At 47.9% G+C, this 19,632-nt stretch overlaps 1 protein-coding gene across 2 annotated transcripts in view; it reads left to right on the top strand.

The window, feature by feature from the left end:
* Positions 1–19,632, top strand: part of BTBD8 (BTB domain containing 8) — a 430,373-nt gene that overhangs the window by 204,405 nt on the left and 206,336 nt on the right. For both annotated transcript variants that reach the window (XM_085602178.1, XM_085602180.1), the window contains one exon: positions 957–1,094. In XM_085602178.1, the coding sequence (XP_085458304.1) occupies positions 957–1,094 (138 nt within the window). The remainder of the gene's footprint in view (positions 1–956; positions 1,095–19,632) is intronic.

Raw genomic sequence — 19,632 nt, forward strand, 5'->3', positions numbered from 1 at the left:
GCCTGAACTGTAAAACGTGAAAAGTGTACCATATAAAGTCGGTGGCCAATCATACTTAGGAATGGAATATCCGGCCCATTCATGGCAGATACGAAGGAGGACATGTTAACGTTGGACGCACATGTATTTGCGTCTTCATAGCTGGAACTGGAGGGAACATACATGTACTTGTAGCATGTACATGGAGTCGTTGGGGTCCAAGATAGGGGACACAATTGACCATAAAAAATCATATTTCCTCAGGAGTCTGGAGTCTGGGTCGAGGAACTCCAAAAATGCATTTTGATTGCTGTAGTAAGAAGCATTGGCAAAGCCAATAGGTTTCACCTATGCAACATCTATTGGATTTGTCAATGTTTTTTTAGATAAGTTGCTTTGCAACGTGGCTTAAAGTAAAGGAAAACAGCACCACGATGTGGCCAGCGTTTAATGTGTCATAGCGCTATTATTTTCTTTACTATCAGCCATGTTGCACAGCAGCCTGTGCTGCAGTTTAACATAACTAAAAAAAAATTGAGAAAGTCAAGGCACCGGCACCTAATTGTCAACAGCAGTGCCTGTGACAGTCTGCCATAAGGCGAATTTAGAGAGAACCACTACAACAGGTAATTATTAATTCAATTTACATTTGAAATAACTTACCTTCTGTCAAAGCCATTCTTATGCTTTGGAGGCTTGAAATAATCTGAATTGTCACGCTTGTAGGAGTGTAATGGTTAGTAGTTGTGTTGTTACTATCAACAGCGCTGGCAGGCACAATGGGTGGTGCAAGCAACAGTGGCCTCCTAATGAGAGTCCTGGCACTTATTTATATTTTACAAATTAAGCACTGATTACCCTTTGAAAAAACTCAAACCACGTCGCCTCAACTATGTTCACTAATTCTCTACTAGATAGTCACTCATCAGCCACGTATTGTAGTGCAGACCTCGTTGACGTGTTAATTTTATTTTTAGGCTCAAGGAATGAGCAGCACGCCCTATCTCCTGGAACAGATTTTTTGTGCAATTGAGAAAAGCATTTCATTTGAAAGCAGCTGCTTGCTTTTCGTTGCTTTGGATGATTTGATGGCGCTAGTATCTGCAAATGAAATGGTAAGTCTCCCCCATTTTAGCGTCACTTGTATAATATGTAAAGAACATTAACTGATGTTTAATTAAATATCATAAGGCTTACGGTTATTGAAAAATTAAAAGGAGTCCTTTTACCAAACTAAGCCTGATTAGCTTGCCGATTAGTTGTACAATATAAGTTAAAGTGTCATTACTTGTTTATGTACCAAAAAGCAATATATATTGTGCTGTTACTAGTGGTGTAATGCAGGAAATGTAATAGCAACATTTTGAAAAATGAAAGAGGGAAATAATAGAATTAATTGATGTAACAACAATATTTTGTGTTTAGTGTAGTTCTGACTACTTTTGGGCCTGGTGCCGCTACAACTGCTCCACCATTCAAATCATGTCCCTAGTGCCTACAAGATAACTGCATTTGTGACTGCCTGTTTATTAGCAAAATATAGCAATGTTTTGTGTTTAGAGGGGTTCCTAGAGCTTTGGGTTCTAGTGTCATTGTACCTGTTGTACCATTAATATAATGACCCTAGTACCTGCAAGGTAACTGCAATTGTGACTGCTTATTTAGTAGTTAAATGTAGCAATATTTTGTGTTTAGAGGAGTTCTGGCAACTTTTGGGCCCAGTGCCACTGCACTAGGGTGACCAGATTCTCAAAACAAAAAACGGGGACAGGTCATAGACATAGAAGTAGGACTACGGTTTGCAGTAACCATCGACATAAAAGTAGGACTATTTGACAGCTGTCATAGACATAGAAAAAGGACTACAATTACAGCTCACTCCACAGACCGAGATGAAGCATTACAGACAACAAATCCGCTTTCTTTTATTGGCAACCCTCTCCTTCACACAGCAGCATTAGTACTTTTTATTACATTTACACTTTTAAGGACTATAGCATATATTTGCCAAAAATCAATAAAACATCACAGGCTAGCAAACGCCAGATTTACTAGCTTTATCAATGCTCGTTTCTATAGCTGCACGTCACCACCACACAAAGTACAACTCACCAATGTTGCTTAGTTGCTCATGACTGAAAAGCATGGGAGGTAAACTGCGGAATGCTAAATTGCCAAATGGCAGCCATGGACCAATATACAAAAAAAAACTTCTCTCCAGGTATTACTGCCTTAGGGTCTTAAGGGTGGCAAAGGCTGGCCGACCACACAGTCCTCCCACATTTGCGTAGTCACTGCTGGGATGTCATGTTACCTTACTGGGATATGTATAGTGCACTCTAGCCATTGGTATCATCTCATAGTGCAATAGTGTGAAGACCTGAGCAAAAAGCTCGAGCAGCGCTGCTCGCCTCTTCCACAGGCGTTAACCCTGCTCCTTTAAGTCCTTTCCAGCTAAACAGTTTGCGTGATCTGAAAGTTCATTTAAAAGGTCAAGTCATAGCTTTGATATGGAGAACACAAAGCATGCATCAATTGGTTATGAATAAAACATGCAATGAGCAATGCATTAATCCTTGCACGGTATGCATAAGGGCTACTGAAAAGTTTGTATGACTATGAATACAAGCTACAGGATGAAGAAATATTGTTTTATCCAAAGAAGAAACTTTGGCTGGCACGATGACGTAGGTGGCGCTGCGTGTAAAATGTCTCTCTTCAAAGGATTTCCCTTCTTGCTACAGCGCTCACCTCAGTGACGACACATGCCGTAAACAGTGCAAAGAGAGCATGCATGCACGCGCATGCTCAACCGCAACAATGAAAAACAGGGACATTTCTGTGTTTAACGGGGACACTGTTTGAAAACAGGGACATTTGAGTCACTTGGAGAAAAGTGTCGGGACACGGGGACACTTCCCCAAAAACGGGGACCGTCCTGGGAAAACGGGGACGTCTGGTCACCCTACACTGCACCTGCATTACCATTTAAATCCTGGCCGTGGTGCCTGCTAGATAACTGCACTTGTGACTGCCTGTTTAGTAGTAACATTTAGAAATATTCTGCATTTAGTGGGCTGCCTAGAGAATTTGGTCCTGGTGCTACTGCACCCACTGCACCATTTAAATCATGATCCTATTGCCGGCTAGATAAATGCACTTTTGACTGCTTGTTTAGTAGAAATATTTAGAAATAATCTGGGTTTAGTGGTGTCTCTAGAGCCTTTGGTCCCAGAGCCACTGCACATGCTGCACCATTCAAATCAAGTACCTATTAAATGCAAGGTAACTGCAATTGCAACTGCCTGTTTAGTAGTTAAATATAGCAATATTATGTGTTTAGAGGAGTTCTGACAACTTTTGGGCCTGGTGCTACTACACCTGCAGCTCCATTCAAATCATGACCCAAGGTAACTACACTTGTGGTTGCCTGTTTAGGAATACGATATAGCATTATTAGGTGTTTAGTGGAGTACCTGGGGCTTTTGGTCCTGGTACCACTGCACCTGCTGCACTATTGAAATAATGACCTAGTACTTGCTAGATAACAGCACTTATGACTGCCTGTGTAGTTGTAAAATATAGAAATATCTGACAGAAACACGTTAGTTATAGATTCCTTGCCTTAGAGTTATCCCCAGGCATCAAACTGGATCCGGAAAGTTTTTCCGTCAGCAGTACCTCTGCGCTTTGGAAGGTGGCGTTGGTCGGCTCTGTGTCTGTCGTGGTTGCCGGGATGACATCACGGCAGCTACTTAGACGCTGCCCTCACGCACTGACGTCAGTTCTTTCTTTTTCCGAACCAGCCAGCGCAGATCCGGTAAGAGCGGTACCTCAGTTATTTTTTGACTAAGTTTTTCCTGGCTTTTGTCGACTTCTTGTTTCGAGTCTCTGACTCCGAACAGGTGCACGAGGGATGCCCGGTTTCAAGGCCTGCGGTTCCTGTAACCGACTGATGTCGGTGACGGATCCGCACCACGTGTGCCTCTTTTGCCTGGAGCGTGACCACGACCCGAAGTCGTGCTCCGAATGTCGGTCGATGGCGCCGAAGGCTTTGCGGGAGCGGTCCCGAAAGCTGCTTGAATGCCGACAGTCAGCTCCACGCCATTTGAGGTCCCGGTCGAGAGGGAGGTCGAGGGACCGGTCGCAGAGCCACCAACATTCCGGTTCGAAATCATCAAAGTTTTCGCACTCTGGGTCGGGTAAGTCAAAGCATAAGAAGAAGTCGAAGAAGCATCGTCGCTCTTCGACTTCTCCTTGTCAGTCGGACGATCCGACGAGGCACGCGGGTGGTGCCACTCCCGTGGCTCCGCACGTGGAGCCCGAAGCGTCGACTCCGAGCTTCCCTCCCTTTCCGGGACCCGGAGCGACCCCTGCCCAGCTTCGTATGTTCTACGAGGCGATGCATGCCATCTTTGGGCGGACCGACCCCGCCGGTGCGCCTTCGTGCCCCGCGGACTCGGTTGGGGGACCTAGGTCTTTGCTGCCAGCAGCTCCGGCGACCCCCCCTTTGGATCCAGGCCTGCATCCGGATTGGTGCCGGTTGACCTCGTTGCACCGGCGCCGTTCCTTACGGCACCACTACCAGGTTCGGTGCCGGTCGGCTCCCCGGCTGGCGTCGACCCCGGCCTCCATCCCGATGTGGACACGGAGCCGGACCGGCGTCGTCCAATGCCGGATTCAGCGCCGGGTGTTTTTTTTTTTTGCCCCTGTTCACTACTGGGGTCCCTTTACAACAACAGTGGCACCCAGAGGATGATGAGGAGGACTAGGAGGTGTCAAGTGACCCTTTAACTGACCAGTTAGATACTGAGCAGGACTGGAGAGAGGAACTGGGGGATGCCAGTGGTCTTGACACTTCACCCGACCTTGGCATGTTGTCTCCTCCTACCGTGACTACGGAGGAGGGAGCGTCATATGCAGTGGTGTTGCGTAGGGCGGCCGAGGCTCTCAACCTCGAGCTTCCTATGGTGGCGGTCAGGACTAACCTCCTGACTGAGGTGCTTCAACCGACAGCGAGCTCTTCGGAGCCCCTGCTGCCGTTTAATGAGGCCCTCACAGATGTCCTTTTGGGCACGTGGTCCAGGCCCAACACGGGGGCTTCCGTGGACAGGATGAGCACCAGACACCACCTCCCGGCTCCGGGCGACCCCTCTTTCCTCTCCCAACACCCCACCCCGGAGAGCTTGGTGGTCCAAGCCTCCACCTCCAAAAGCGCCTTCCCTACCGCTCCACCGGAAAGGGAATCCAAGAAGCTGGACCACCTTGGCAAGAAAATTTTCACTTCCGCGAGCTTAGGACTGCGGTCCGTAAACACTGCATGTCTCTTGGGCCGTTATTCCCAATCGGTGTAGGATACGGTGACGCAGGTGCTGCCTCAGTGTCCGGAGGAGGCCCGGGCAGTGTTGCCGCCGGGAGGGATGCAGCAAAGTTTACAATCCGTTGTGAGCTGGACACGGCCGACTCTCTGGGCAGGACCATTTCAAAGTTGGTAGCGCTTCGTCGCTACGCCTGGATGAAGTCCACTGGCTTTTCAGGGGATGTCCAGAACACCTTGATGGACATGCCCTTTGATGGCCGTCGCCGTTTTGGCGACAAAGCAGGCAACGCCCTAGAGCGCTTCAAGGACTCACAGGCTACGGCCAAGTCCTTGGGCCTCTCCACCCGTCCGGTGCAGTCTGCTTTTCGCCCCTTTTGTGGCTACGGAAGGGGTGCCCCTGCTACGTCCCACCCAGGGCCACAGGAAGTTACCCAACCTACGCGCGTCCGGGGACGTGGAAACAAGTGGCGTGGTTCTGGGGGTCAGAGGGCGGGCCAGTCTACCAACCCCCCCTCTGCAGCAGCCTCCAAACCCTCTTAGTCCGACATTTCAGGCCCATCAAACACCAGTGGGCGACAGGATTCGCTATCACCTCTGGCGCACCATCATGTCGGACAGGTGGGTTTTGCAAATAGTCCAAAGAGACTACTCCCTCCCCTTCGAGAGTACCCCTTCAGCCATGCCACGAGATACCACCGCATGTCGGAGGATCATCTGGCCCTTCTCCAGCAGGAAGTTACAGCTCTCTTGGCCAAGGGAGCCATCGAGCGTGTTGCTGTCCCAGAAGTAGGTCTTGGTTGTTACTCCCACTACTTTCTGGTCCCCAAGAAGGACAAGGGCCTGCGTCCTATCTTGGATCTCAGGGACGTCAATCGCTTCCTCTGGAAGGAGAAGTTCAAGATGTTGACGCTTGCTCGGGTCTTGTCTGCCATCGACCCGCAAGACTGGATGGTAGCGTTGGACTTGCAGGACGCTTATTTTCATATCCTCGTCCTTCCGGCCCATCGGCATTACCTACGGTTCACAGTAGGCGGCGAGCACTTTCAGTTTACCGTGCTCCCCTTTGGCCATACCAGCGCCTCTTGGGTATTCACGAAAGTGATGGCGGTGGTCGCAGCTCATCTGCGCAGATCAGGGGTTTCAGTCTTCCCCCTATCTCGACGACTGGCTGTGGAAGGCAGGCTCGCCCCAGGCAGTCGTCTCCCACCTCCAGACAACGGCCGACCTCCTGCATATGCTGGGGTTCTCCATCAATGTGCCGAAGTTGCACCTGATTCCCTCTCAGAAGCTCCTCTTCATCGGAGCGGTTCTGGACACAACGCGGTTTCAGGTCTATACTCCCGAACAGCGAGTCCAGGATATTCGGGCTATGATTCCGATCTTTCAGCCTCTATCACGGGTTTCAATCAGAATGACCCTGAGGCTGCTGAGCCACCCGGCCTCCTGCATCCTGCTGGTCGTTCATGCCAGGTGGCATATGCGGGCTCTGCAGTGGGACCTGAAGTTCCAGTGGGCGCAGCATCAGGGGAATCTGTCTGATTGCTTCCAGATCTCGGAGGGCACTGTCCAACAACTGCAGTGGTGGCTTACAAAACAAGATTGGGTCAATGGCAGATCCCTCTCCCTTCCCCAACCAGACCACACCATGGTGACGGGCGTATCCCTTCTGTGATGGGTCGGCCACATGGGAGAGGTGGAGATCAGAGGCCTCTGGTCTCTTGTGGATTCAGGGCTCCATATGAACCTTCTGGAGCTCCGGGCGATTCGTCTTGCACTGAAGGCATTCCGTCCCTCTATCTGGGGAAGAGTAGTGCAGGTGTTCAAGGACAACACCACCGCCATGTGGTATTGCAACAAACAAGGCGGGGTGGGGTCTTGGACCCTATGTCAGGAGGCCCTCCGCCTCTGGACATGGCTGGAACATCAGGGCATTTCCTTGGTGGTTCAACACCTGGCCGGTTCTCTGAACGCCAGGGCGGATGGACTCAGCCGCAGGTGCATGATGGATCACGAATGGCGTCTTCACTCGGAGGTGGTGCAATGTCTCTTTCGACAGTGGGGAGAGCCTTGATTAGATCTATTCACCACCGAAGAGAACGCACAATGTCTGCAATTCTGCGCTTTGGAATTTCCAAGGCGGCACTCGCTCTGTGACGCTTTTTGTCGCGAGTGGAGTTGCAGTCTGTTGTACGCCTTTCCGCCCATATCACTTCTGCTGCTGAAGAAGATCAGGCGCGACCAAGCCCAAGTCATTCTTGTGACTCCAGATTGGGCACGAAGAGTCTGGTATCTCGTGCTGGTCAACATGGCCATCGATCCTACGATCAGACTGCCTCTTCGGAAGGATCTTCTGTCGCAGCAGCAGGGGTCGGTTCTCCACCCGAACCTGTCCAGTCTCCACCTCCTTGCGTGGAGATTGAGCGGCGGCAGTTGACGTTTTTCGACCTGCCTCCTGAAGTCTGTGATGTAATCGTGGCAGCCAGGCATCCCTCCAGTAAGTCGGTATACGCCTGTAGGTGGAACAAATTTGTGGCATGGTGCGCTGCAAAGGCTGTGGATCCCCTTTCTGCCCCTCTTTCTGAAGTACTCTTGTTTCTTCTCTCTTTAGCCCAGCAGGGCTCTGCTCTTGGCACTATCAAGGGCTATCTTTCAGCCATGTCTGCCTTCCTTCGGTTGCCAGATCAGCCTTCTCTTTGCAAGTCCCCGGTAGTTAACCATTTCCTAAAAGGCTTAAGGCATCTTTTTCCTCCAATCCCCTTCGTTATGCCTCAGTGGGACTTGAACCTTGTGCTCACCTATATCATGTGTGCTCCCTTCGAGCCACTGCATAAGTGTCCCTTACGCCTTCTGACTCTTAAAACTGCTTTCCGGGTAGCCATCACTTCTGCTAGAAGAGTGAGTGAGCTCCAGGCACTTTCTTCAAAACCTCCTTTTCTGTCTGTTCATCCGGACAAGGTGGTTCTCAGGACCCGTCCATCCTTTCTTCCTAAGGTGGTCACTGCCTTCCACATCGGGCAGACCATTACTTTGCCCACCTTCTTTCTGCCTCCTTCAAAGGAAGAAGAGAGGCTCCACCGTCTGGACCCAAAGCGTGCCCTCTCCTTCTATCTGGATCGCACAAAACTGTTCTGGGTGGATGATCAACTTTTTGTTGGTCACGTGGGTGCAAAGAAGGGGCGGGCCGTACACAAATGCACCATTTCTCGATGGGTCGTGTTGTCTATTAAGGCTTGTTACTCTCTGGCTAAAAAGGAGCCTCCAGTTGGGCTATGCGCTCACTCCACCAGGGCGACGGCAGCCACTATTGCCTTGGGAAGAGGAGTGCCTTTAAATGACATCTGTCAGACGGCCACGTGGGCATCGCTGCACACGTTCATCAGACACTACTGCCTGGGCAGCCAAGTCCGGAGAGACGGCTTCTTTGGCCGTTCTGTTCTCCAGGATTTTCTGGTATGATCTTGGTTCGCAGACCCACCACCGAGGTTGGTATTGCTGGGGTATCTATTTTAAGGTAAGGAATCTATAACTAACGTGTTTCTTTCAGATGCACAAGTTACTTACCTTCGGTAACGATATATCTGTAAGAATCATTAGTTAGTTATAGATTCCTTACCGCCCAACCCATCCTCCCCGTTCTGCGAACTGATTTCTAGGGTTAAGGACATCCTTTCAGGGCCCTAGTTTTGTGCACCACTGGTCAGTGTCTTGCATGGCTCTGCGTTTCTAGCACGGAAAGTCGTGTACAGAACTGACGTCCGCACGCGAGGGCGGCGTCTAAGTAGCTGCCGCGACGTCATCCCGGCGCTGACGACGGACGCGGAGCCGACCAGCGCCACCTTCCGATGCGCAGAGGGACCGCTGATGAAAAAACTTTCCAGATCCAGTCTGACGCCTGGGGGTAATTCTATGGTAAGGAATCTATAACTAACTAATGTTTCTTACAGATATATCGTTACTGAAGGTAAGTAACTTGTGCATTAAGTGTTTAGAGGAGTTCTGACTACTTTTGGCCCCGGTGCCACTGCACCTGCTGCACTATTCAAATAATGACCCTGCTACCTGCAAAATAACTGAACTTGTGACTGCCTGTTTAGTAATAAAATACTTGTATATTCTCATTATTTTAACCGTGCAATGTTTATTACAACATTTAGAATTTGATCATAAAGACCAAAAAGATTGAGTTGAAAAAATCAATCCGATAATGCCTTCAAAGTGCAAAGAAAGGTACTGAGGCATGAATGGGAAATGCCACCAACGTTTTAAGGCTAAAACATCTGCTTTACACAACTAGGTAAAACAAATCAAGCATTCCAACTTATTGTTAGAAGCTGTCTGCCTTTTCCGTGGAAGAGCTTTTATCTTGACAGTGAATGGGGCTTAAACAATGTGAACAGCTTAAGTAGAAGTATTGTACATGTGTGCAGCCAGGGGAAATTAACAAAAGAAGTTCCCTTCAAAAGTGAATGAACACAGCAATTCAGGTATGAGAACTGATAAGAGCCCCCTTTTAAAAAATATGAAATACTGATGTAAAAGTATGTTCGAGGCATATGAGCTGCAGATTATACACTGTGCATAGATCGCCATCTGGTGTTGGGCCCGGATGTTTGCAGTTTGTTTTTCCTCTTGGAAAGTCTTTGGGAGTCACGAGGTCGGTGACTCCTCCTCTGGTTAGTATTGCGCATGGGCTTCGGCTCCATCCTCAGATTGTTTTTTTCCGCCATCGGGCTCGGATGTAAAACTTCGCGCTCCGGTTCCGAACTTCCCAGTTCACCGATCGACGCACAAATCCTCGCTCATTGAGCTTCTTCAACGACATAAATCATCTTATTCATCTTCTCTTCGGCACTTCTTCGATTCCGGTGGTCGACGGCGGCCTTCGGGCCTATTCCGGCTCCGGTCTCGGCTGATGAGCTCCCTTCAAGAAGTGCCCTCGATGTGGGTCCAAGTTTCCCCACACCGATCTCCATGAGGTGTGCAACTTCTGCCTCTCCCCAGAACACGAGGCCCGAGACTGTCCCGACTGCAAGTCTTTTCGCTCAAAAATGACCATTCGAGATCGACGGGCTAGACGCAACATGGCGCACTCCTCGACCTCCGCTCCAGTCGACATCTTCGGAGACGACGTCGAAGCTCCGGGACAGCAGGACATCGAACAGGAGGACGACGACCTCGTCAGCGCTTCCGAGGCCGACGACTCCGATGTGGAGGACATCACCCCGGCGCAGCGGGTCGTTAGTACAATTCCCCCTCCGATACCGAAAAAGGCTTTGGTCACACCTTCGCCTCCGGGCCTAGGCAAGACCAGGGACACTGCTTCTCACACCCCACCTTCGGGCCCGGTAAAGAAGCCTTCTAAGCCTTCCGGCAGCTTGGGCTCGAGCCAGCCGGCCACCGGTGCCGACAAACACCCTTCGGCACCGAAGAAAAAATCGGCCTCCACCTCCACACCGAACCCGGCACCGAAGCCTTCGGTGCCAAAACCCGTTCCTCCGGCGCCGACTAAACATCACAAGACCCTCGGCACCGACACTCCCGTGCCGAAACCTTCTTCGGCACCGACCAAAAAACCGGAGGTTCCTAGGAAGCACGGCTTCGACAAACCTAAAAAGCCGTCGGCCCCGACACCTTCGGCGCCATCCGAACAACCAGTGTCACAGGAGCTCTTCACACTGGATCCTTTGTAAAAAAACCCTCACCAAGGATCCAAAGACTGGACACTTGACTTTGTCTTCAAAAAAGAGACACTTGGACAAGCCGGCTCCACCTCCACCTCCAAAGAGAAAGGACATTGCTACCTCTACTTTCAGGGTGCCTTCCCCACCTCCTCTACCTCCTCCACCCTCTCCACCTCCACCCCCTCCACCTCATCGTTCCCCCACTTTGTCTCCTGTCCCAGACGATTTGGGGGACCCTTACTATGATCCAGCAGATGTGCCACAAGATCCCACCCCTACTGGATCTCCAGACCCATGGGATGATTATAACAATCCGGACATCCCAGATGTCCCACAGGATGACCTTTATCCATCTAGGCCATCCCCTCCTGAAGATTCCTTGGGTTTTCACCACTTGTTACAACGGGCGGCACACTACCACGGGGTGGAGTTACATACCGACCCAGTGGAGGAGGACTTCCTCCTAGACACCTTTGACGATACACATAGGTCCACTGCCATTCTACCTATGTTGAAAGGCGTAATCCAACATGCCCCTGAGGTTTTTAAAGACCCAGTTAGGGCCAGGGTCTTAAACCCTCGGATTGAAAAGAAATACAAAGCCGCCCCTACAGACCCTTATTACATTAAGGGCCCTGCACCATTAGATTCCCTAGTGGTATCTACAGCCAGGAAGCGCTCAAATTCTCAGGCGTCAGGCGAGGCACCCCCACCTGACAAAGAGTCCAAGCTCCTAGATGCGTCAGGGAAGCGCACTGCATCACAAGCGGCCAATATATGGCGTATTGCCAATACGCAGGCACTGTTGGCCCGATAGGACAGGGCGCACTATGATGAGCTAGAGACCATCATGCACCATCTCCCTGAAAAGTACAAGACTAGGGCTAATGAACTTATTCAAGAGGGAAAGACAATAACCAATACCTCGATACGATGTGCCCTAGATGCAGCAGATACAGCCTCCAGGGCCATAAACACCAGTGTCCTTCTCCGTCGCCATGCCTGGCTCAGGGTTTCAGGGTTTAAACCAGAGGTTCAAGCCTCTATACTAAATCACCCATTCGACCAAGATCATCTATTTGGTCCTAAAGTAGATGAAGCCCTGGAAAAAATGAAAAAAGATACTGACACGGCGAAATCTATGGGAGCCCTACAAACACAGACTCCCAGGCGCTCCTTTCGCCGTTCTTCCTTTCGGGGCACGGGCAGAGGCTGCTCCTCGGACAGTGCATCGATGTCCTATAAATCCCCTCCTCAGTCTACCTTCACGAAGGGTTATCAAAGAGGCGGATACAGAGGCAATAATAATAAGGGCAGAGGCAAAACAAATACCGCCCGCTCTGCCACACCTCCTGCCCAATGACTTTCCCCCGCTCCCTCCAGACCATTCCACTCCGTCGGAGGCAGACTACGACATTTCCTTCACGTCTGGGAGACAATCACCTCAGACAGATGGGTGACACAAATTATTCAGTCAGGGTATTGCCTAGAATTAACATCTACACCCCCCAACATTCCACCCAGGCACCGCCCTATGTCGCAAGAACATACTGCGCTACTAACACAAGAGGTGATCTCTCTCCTGCAAAAAGGAGCAATAGAGCAGGTCCCCATAAATCAACAAAATGTAGGGGTCTATTCCCTGTACTTTCTAATTCCAAAGACAGACGAGACCCTACGACCTATCTTAGATCTCAGACCTCTAAACACTTACATTCATTCGGACCATTTTCACATGGTAACCCTCCAACAGATTCTTCCACTTCTCTCCCAGAACGACTTTCTCACCACTCTGGACTTGAAAGACGCGTACTTTCACATCCCAGTACACCAATCTCACAGAAAGTACCTCAGGCTTGTGGTAGACGGTCGACACTACCAGTTCAAGGTGCTCCCGTTCGGGGTCACAACAGCACCAAGGGTGTTCACCAAGTGCCTGGCAGTAGTGGCTGCACACCTCAGAAGACAGCACATTCACGTCTTCCCCTATCTGGACGATTGGCTCATAAAAGCCACGTCCTACCAGCAATGTGTGCAACATACCGCCGCTACAGTCCAACTACTTCACCAGCTAGGCTTCACAGTGAACCATCAAAAATCCCACCTGGTACCATCACACACAAAACAATATCTCGGTGCCACCATAGACACCTCAAAGGCCATAGCCTATCCCAACCCTGCCAGGATTGCAAAAATACAGGCGCTGCGTCAAAAATTCCTATCCCAACACACTCTCCCAGCAAGAGTGTTTATGCAGCTCATAGGGATGATGGCCTCTTGCATCTTTATAGTGCCCTATGCAAGACTCCAAATGCGCCCACTCCAAGAGTGCTTGGCGCGCCAGTGGAACCAGGCCCAGGGATAACTGACAGATCTGGTGTTGGTAGACGGTCGCACCCATCGCTCTCTGCAGTGGTGGAACACCACAAACCTTTCCAGAGGTCGACCGTTCCTGGACCCGGTCCCACAAATAATCCTAACGGCAGATGAATCGCTCTCCGGCTGGGGAGCTCATCTGTTACATCTCACAGCACAGGGCACATGGACGCTGCAACAGAAGTTACTCCACATAAACCATCTGGAGTTACTAGCGATCTTCCTCGCCCTAAAATCCTTCCAGGCGCGGATTTCAGGCAAGGCAGTCCTCATTCGCACAGACAACATGACTGCCATGTACTACATTCAAAAACAGGGGGGCACACACTCTCCACAGCACTCTCAGTTAGCACAGAGCATATGGAGATGGGCAATTCCACAAAAGATTTTTCTCCTAGCCCAACACGTCCCAGGAGTACAAAACACCGTGGCAGATCTGCTGAGCAGACAGACACAGCAGATCCACGAGTGGGAACTTCACCCACAGGTTCTTCACCCGTTCTTTCAGAAGTTGGGGCATTCACACATAGACCTATTCGCCACCCACGAAAACAAAAAATGCCCAAGCTTCGCCGCCAGATATCCACACCCATTGTCCGAAGGCAATGCGATATGGATGAACTGGTCAAACAAATTTGCATACGCTTTTTCACCTCTCCCACTAATTCCATTAGTGGTGCGGAAGCTACAGCAGCATTCCCTAACTCTAATCCTAGTAGCTCCAACATGGGCCAGACAACCGTGGTACACCACACTGCTGGAACTCTCAGTAGTACCACACCAAAAGCTACGCCTCCCACCATGCCTCCTAACCCAGAACCATGGAGAGATCAGGCACCCGGACCCAGCTCAGCTCAACCTTGCGATCTGGCTCCTGAGGTCCTAGAATTTGGATACCTTAACCTTCCCCCTGATTGCATGAACATTATCAGGGAAGCTAGACGCCCTTCTACTAGGGCGTGCTATACAGCAAAGTGGAAAAGGTTTGTTATTTACTGCCACAACAACACAATCAATCCCTTAAATGTATCCATACAACACATTATATGTTATTTACTCCATTTACAAAGGTGTAACCTAGCATATACCTCCATTCGGTTACACCTTGCTGCAATTGCTGCCTATTTACAAAACAGGCAGCACCTCTCACTTTTCAAAGTGCCTGCCATCAAAGCCTTAATGGAAGGCCTCAAAAGAGTAATTCCACCCAGAGTGCCACCCTCACCTGTTTGGAACTTGAATATAGTCCTCACACGGTTAATGGGACCCCCTTTCGAACCATTACATAAGTGCGAGCTGCAATTCCTCACATGGAAGACAGCTTTTCTAGTGGCCATCACTTCCCTCAGAAGAGTTAGTGAAATACAAGCACTCACTATACAGGAACCTTTTCTTCAGATGCATCACAACAAGGTTGTACTCCGCACCAATCCCAAATTTCTACCCAAAGTCATTTCTCCATTCCATCTAAACCAGTCGGTAGAATTACCAGTCTTTTTCTCGCAACCCCAAACAGTTGCAGAATGAGCCTTACACACACTGGATGTTAAAAGGGCTTTACTTTACTACATCCAGAGAACACAACCTTTCAGGAAAACCAAACAGCTATTTGTTTCCTTCTCCCCACCACAAAAAGGCAACCCTATCTCCAAATCAGGGATAGCTAGGTGGATTGTAAAATGCATACAGATTTGCTACCACAAAGCAAAATGAACGCTATTGGTTCCCCCTAAAGCCCACTCTACAAGGAAGATAGGGGCTTCTATGGCTTTCCTAGGGAACATACCACTAGATGACATCTGCAAAGCAGCGACATGGTCAACACCACACACCTTCACAAAACATTATTGTGTAGATGTGAAAACCAAGCAACAAGCTAGTGTGGGCCAAGCTGTACTAAAAACACTATTTCAGACAACTGCAACGGATGCCGGTGGTCGCCGCTAGGGTTGGGTACTGCTATATAATCTATGCACAGTGTATAATCTGCAGCTCATATGCCTCGAACGGAATATGCTACTTACCAGTATGCATCTGTTCTTGGCATGTAGAGCTGCAGATCTATACACGGCTACCCACCTCCCCGGCTACCTGTATCCGTTCCAGTCTTATCTTATTTATATACAATACACATGGGTTTCTTTACTGTTACTACTACGCTCCATCTTTCCCTGCTGGCGAAAAACAATCTGAGGATGGAGCCGAAGCCCATGCGCAATACTAACCAGAGGAGGAGTCACCGACCTCGTGACTCCCAAAGACTTTCCAAGAGGAAAAACAAACTGCAAACATCCGGGCCCAACACCAGATGGCGATCTATGCACAGTGTATAGATCTGCAGCTCTACATGCCAAGAACAGATGCATACTGTTAAGTGGCATATTCCTTTTATTGCTTATTCACTTTCTGAATGAAGAGAACACATGTTCTTTGCAGCTTAGCTCTCTCGCCAGAACAGTCCAGTAGGCCCTGAAAATAGCTCGCCTTAATAAAATCTGGCACCCATAGCGAGTAGATTTTTTGAGGCCTCGATATAGTTCCTATGTGTACACAATCTGGAACAAACTCCCTAGAGGTAATCGAGTGCCATTTGACATTGAGAAATGTTTCCTGTACCCTAAAGGGTTTCTCTTTTGGGATGCTGGTGTACAATCCCTCTACTAGAATCTCTAATGGAGGGTCGTATGTGATCCCTTCCAGGAGATTTAACTTGTCTTTGGTATCCTGTAAATATGTGGCCATAGTCCTTGCCAGAGGACTGGAGGAATAATCTGGATAATAGTTCCAAGGCAGAACCTATCTCTGAAACAATTGCTCTACCGGTAGGGGGTGTACCCTTGTGCACTTTAGGTAGGATATAGAAATAAGGAATCCGAGGATGCTTTTCTTAAAGGAATTCCGAATCTTCCTTTGTAATCCAAATGTTTTCCTTTGCTGATTCTACCCTATATCTGATATCATCGATGATGTCTTGGGTGAGCTCTCTCAGTAATCTCTTGTAGTTCCTTTTCTCGTTCAGTAATCTGAGACATTTGTTTCTATACATGTCTTTTGGCATGATTACAATTGCTTAAATCGCTGGTTTTATCCCCACTGTCTCTATATTTGCCTATTCTCTTGGAGCCCATTGTTCTCTGCTGCTTAGATTGTGAAAGAATCTAGTTTGATCATCCTTTAGCAGGTCTTTGTCAGTTGGGACTTCCTGTTCAAAGGCTAATATTTTGGGGAGCATTGCTATAGGGGGAGAGTTGGAATTAGATTTGTTTCTCAAACTGGTGTTTACTGATGGACTTTCTCATCGATTTTCTTGATTTACAAATAACAGGTCTTGCGAAATAAATTTGTGTACTCATCCTCATTTTGAACACATCTGGTTTAATAGTAGGCACAAAGACGAGTCCCTTGTTGAGTACATCCATTTACTCACTTGAGAGAGTCTGTTCACTTGGGTTAATTATTGGACTGATGAACTGCTCATTCCTAGTTTTTGGTAGTCTTTGTTCAGTTGCTTTGGTGTTTTGTCCCATTGTACTCTTTGTTCTTTTTGCTTTCCTCTTCTCTTCCCTCTGCCTCTTCCTAAAACAAGCTACATAATGGAGAACCAGGGAAAGTTGGGGGGATGGGAGAACTGTTGTGACAACTGTCCATAATAATTGTAGGGATTCCATCAAAGAATGGATTCATGTATTCCTTGAGTCCTGATGTGTGGGTGTACCGTTGAGGACCTTTGCCGTACCTGCTATTCCTATACTTTTGTCTTTGTTGGTCATTATCCTCCCTATCAGAATCTGAGGAATCGCTCTCAGTACAAGAGCTCTCTTGTGGAGCTCTCAGATTTGTGTGGAAGTTTAAGTTGGACTCGTCAAAAACAGCAGCACTTTGTCACCAGCAGGAGCTGGGACCAGGACTTAGTTTCCCAGCTTCCCTTGAGGCAGAGGGGGAAGATCCGGACCCCGCGCCAGTTGAGCGCACAAAAGGAAGCAATTGGCCCCACAACGCGGTACATGCCAAAAACAGCAGCACTTTGTCACCAGTAGGAGCTGGGACCAAAAAAGAGAAGGGATGCTAAGGAAGACTCTTGAGGAAATCAGCCCCTGTGGAATGTGGCCCCGTGTATGGAAAAACAAAAGGAAAAGACAATGGGGTTGATATGTTGGAAGGGGCTAAACCAAGGAATGGTCATGATGAATTTACAAAAGACACCCACCTCTCCATCTTGGAGATTTTAAACCAGTTTCAAACCAAAATTGAAGCACTAATGAGTGGCTTTTGTACTAAGACTGAATCCAAGATTAAAGCCATGGGAAAACATCAGCTGGAGCAAGCATTCATGCTCCTGATTCCCATAGTGAACAGAAGAGATCAGGTCATTGCTGGTCCCAAAGAAGTGAGTAATCTATTATTGACAGCACAAATGCCAACTAATAAGTGGTGGGTCTTCCACAAAGCGGATGAGAACATGACTAAGAGTCTCATTAATATGGCTGGTGCCGCCGCAAATGATCGCCCACCAGGCGGTGCAGACATTCAACGGAGACCAGACCAGTTTGGCTGGGCTTCGGATTATTTTATGCCTAACTCAGTTGACTAGTTACATTGCTATCAGTTTTAAGCTAAACGACTTAGTCCTGTTGAGACTCCTCTAATAATTGTGGGTTGGAACGTCGACATCTCTTCCTGGGTTCATACATTGAATGTGATTAGGATGGATATGCATCTGTTTATCTTGTTTGAAGCTATTTATTGAACCGGGGTGCATAGTGTCTGGTATTTATGTTGTAAATATTCACCCATTTGCCAGAGCACTGCGTCATTTGCACTTTGTATATAGTGATGTATTGACAACTACAGAGAACTTGGACAATCTATATCATTGAACGAAACCCTGGTCAGTCTTGTTATTTTATGTATCATGTGTTATGTACTGAGAATATTTCTCCACAATATTGCAGAAATCACATTAATTGCGGGATTCACAAATTTATTCGTTGATTCCCACCCACTAAAGGATGCCCACGGCACCTTGTATATACGTATACAAATGTTAATTCCCTAATCATTGGGTGCAGGAAAGCGTTCTTCATCACAAGATCTTGAAGCTAACCCTCCATTATTTGGATCTTATCAATTACAGGGTGAAGCAGAACTGCCCACAGTTCAAGACTTTTGTCCAGTACGAGGTGTTCTTAGCCTTATTTCTTGGAACATTGCAGGAGCTTGCTCAAAATTTACAAATCCTGACTGGGTTAGGTTCATTAGTGTCTTCAAAATTATTTGCTGCCAATAAATATGGATGACAGGTGTTATATTGACGGGTACCATGCCATTGTCCAGGTAGCCCTGCCCTCAAAGGTGGGAAGAGCAAAGGGAAGCATTTCTACTTTTTCCTCAGGACAAATTACTGCATTTCAACCCTCAGAACTTTACTCTTCTCCTTATTTTTTTATATCCCTTTTATTTTTCCTTGTTGAACCTGGCATCAGGCTGCTCAATTTCTATTATAATAGCTTTAATCAGAACTCGAGGGATGCAAAAGACCACTTGGATGGGTTTTTAGAATACTTTTATTAGAAAGCAAATTGCATTGTCTATATAATATGGGTTGGGAATTTTAATACTACTTTATGTCAACATTTTGGTAACTGTGTGTGGTTTTATGAACTCAACGAATGATAATGTTACTCATTTTAAACATACAGTCTATGGTGAGGGACTATAAACCCTTATTTTGAAATATATTTACATTTTTTCTAGCGACTTGTTTTATGAGAAAAATGCCTGTATCCCAACTTTGAGTACCCATTCAGGGAGTACTATTGATCATATTGTGATATCGGCTGAGCTTTTTCCCTTACTCTTAGATTTTAAAGTGCCTAGTAAATTTTCAAGTGATCATATTCCTCTCATTATCACACTGAATTCCTACACCACACCTAAATGCCCTAAAATAAGGGATGGGATAGCTTACTCCCAGAACAAAGAATTAAGGTTAAAATGGGGTAAGATTGACCATATTGTATTTAATCGAGTTATTGTGGTTGAGAATATGGTCTCTATTTTAACCGGTCTAACTGAAGAGATAGGACCTGACACCATACAAGATAGGTTTAAGAACATTTGTAGGTCAATATTGGACAATTTACCTCCATTAGGCCACCCCAGAAAGTCCCAGCAGATACTTTTAAATCAAATACACATCCCTTGCTAACAAATGTTTTTAGATCTGCTGTGTCATGCTCTATTCTAGACTCCTGGAGGACAGCTGTTGTTGTCCCT

This window comes from Triturus cristatus, chromosome 4_2 (genome assembly GCF_964204655.1).
Source record: "Triturus cristatus chromosome 4_2, aTriCri1.1, whole genome shotgun sequence".
NCBI classification, from domain to species: Eukaryota; Metazoa; Chordata; class Amphibia; order Caudata; family Salamandridae; genus Triturus; species Triturus cristatus.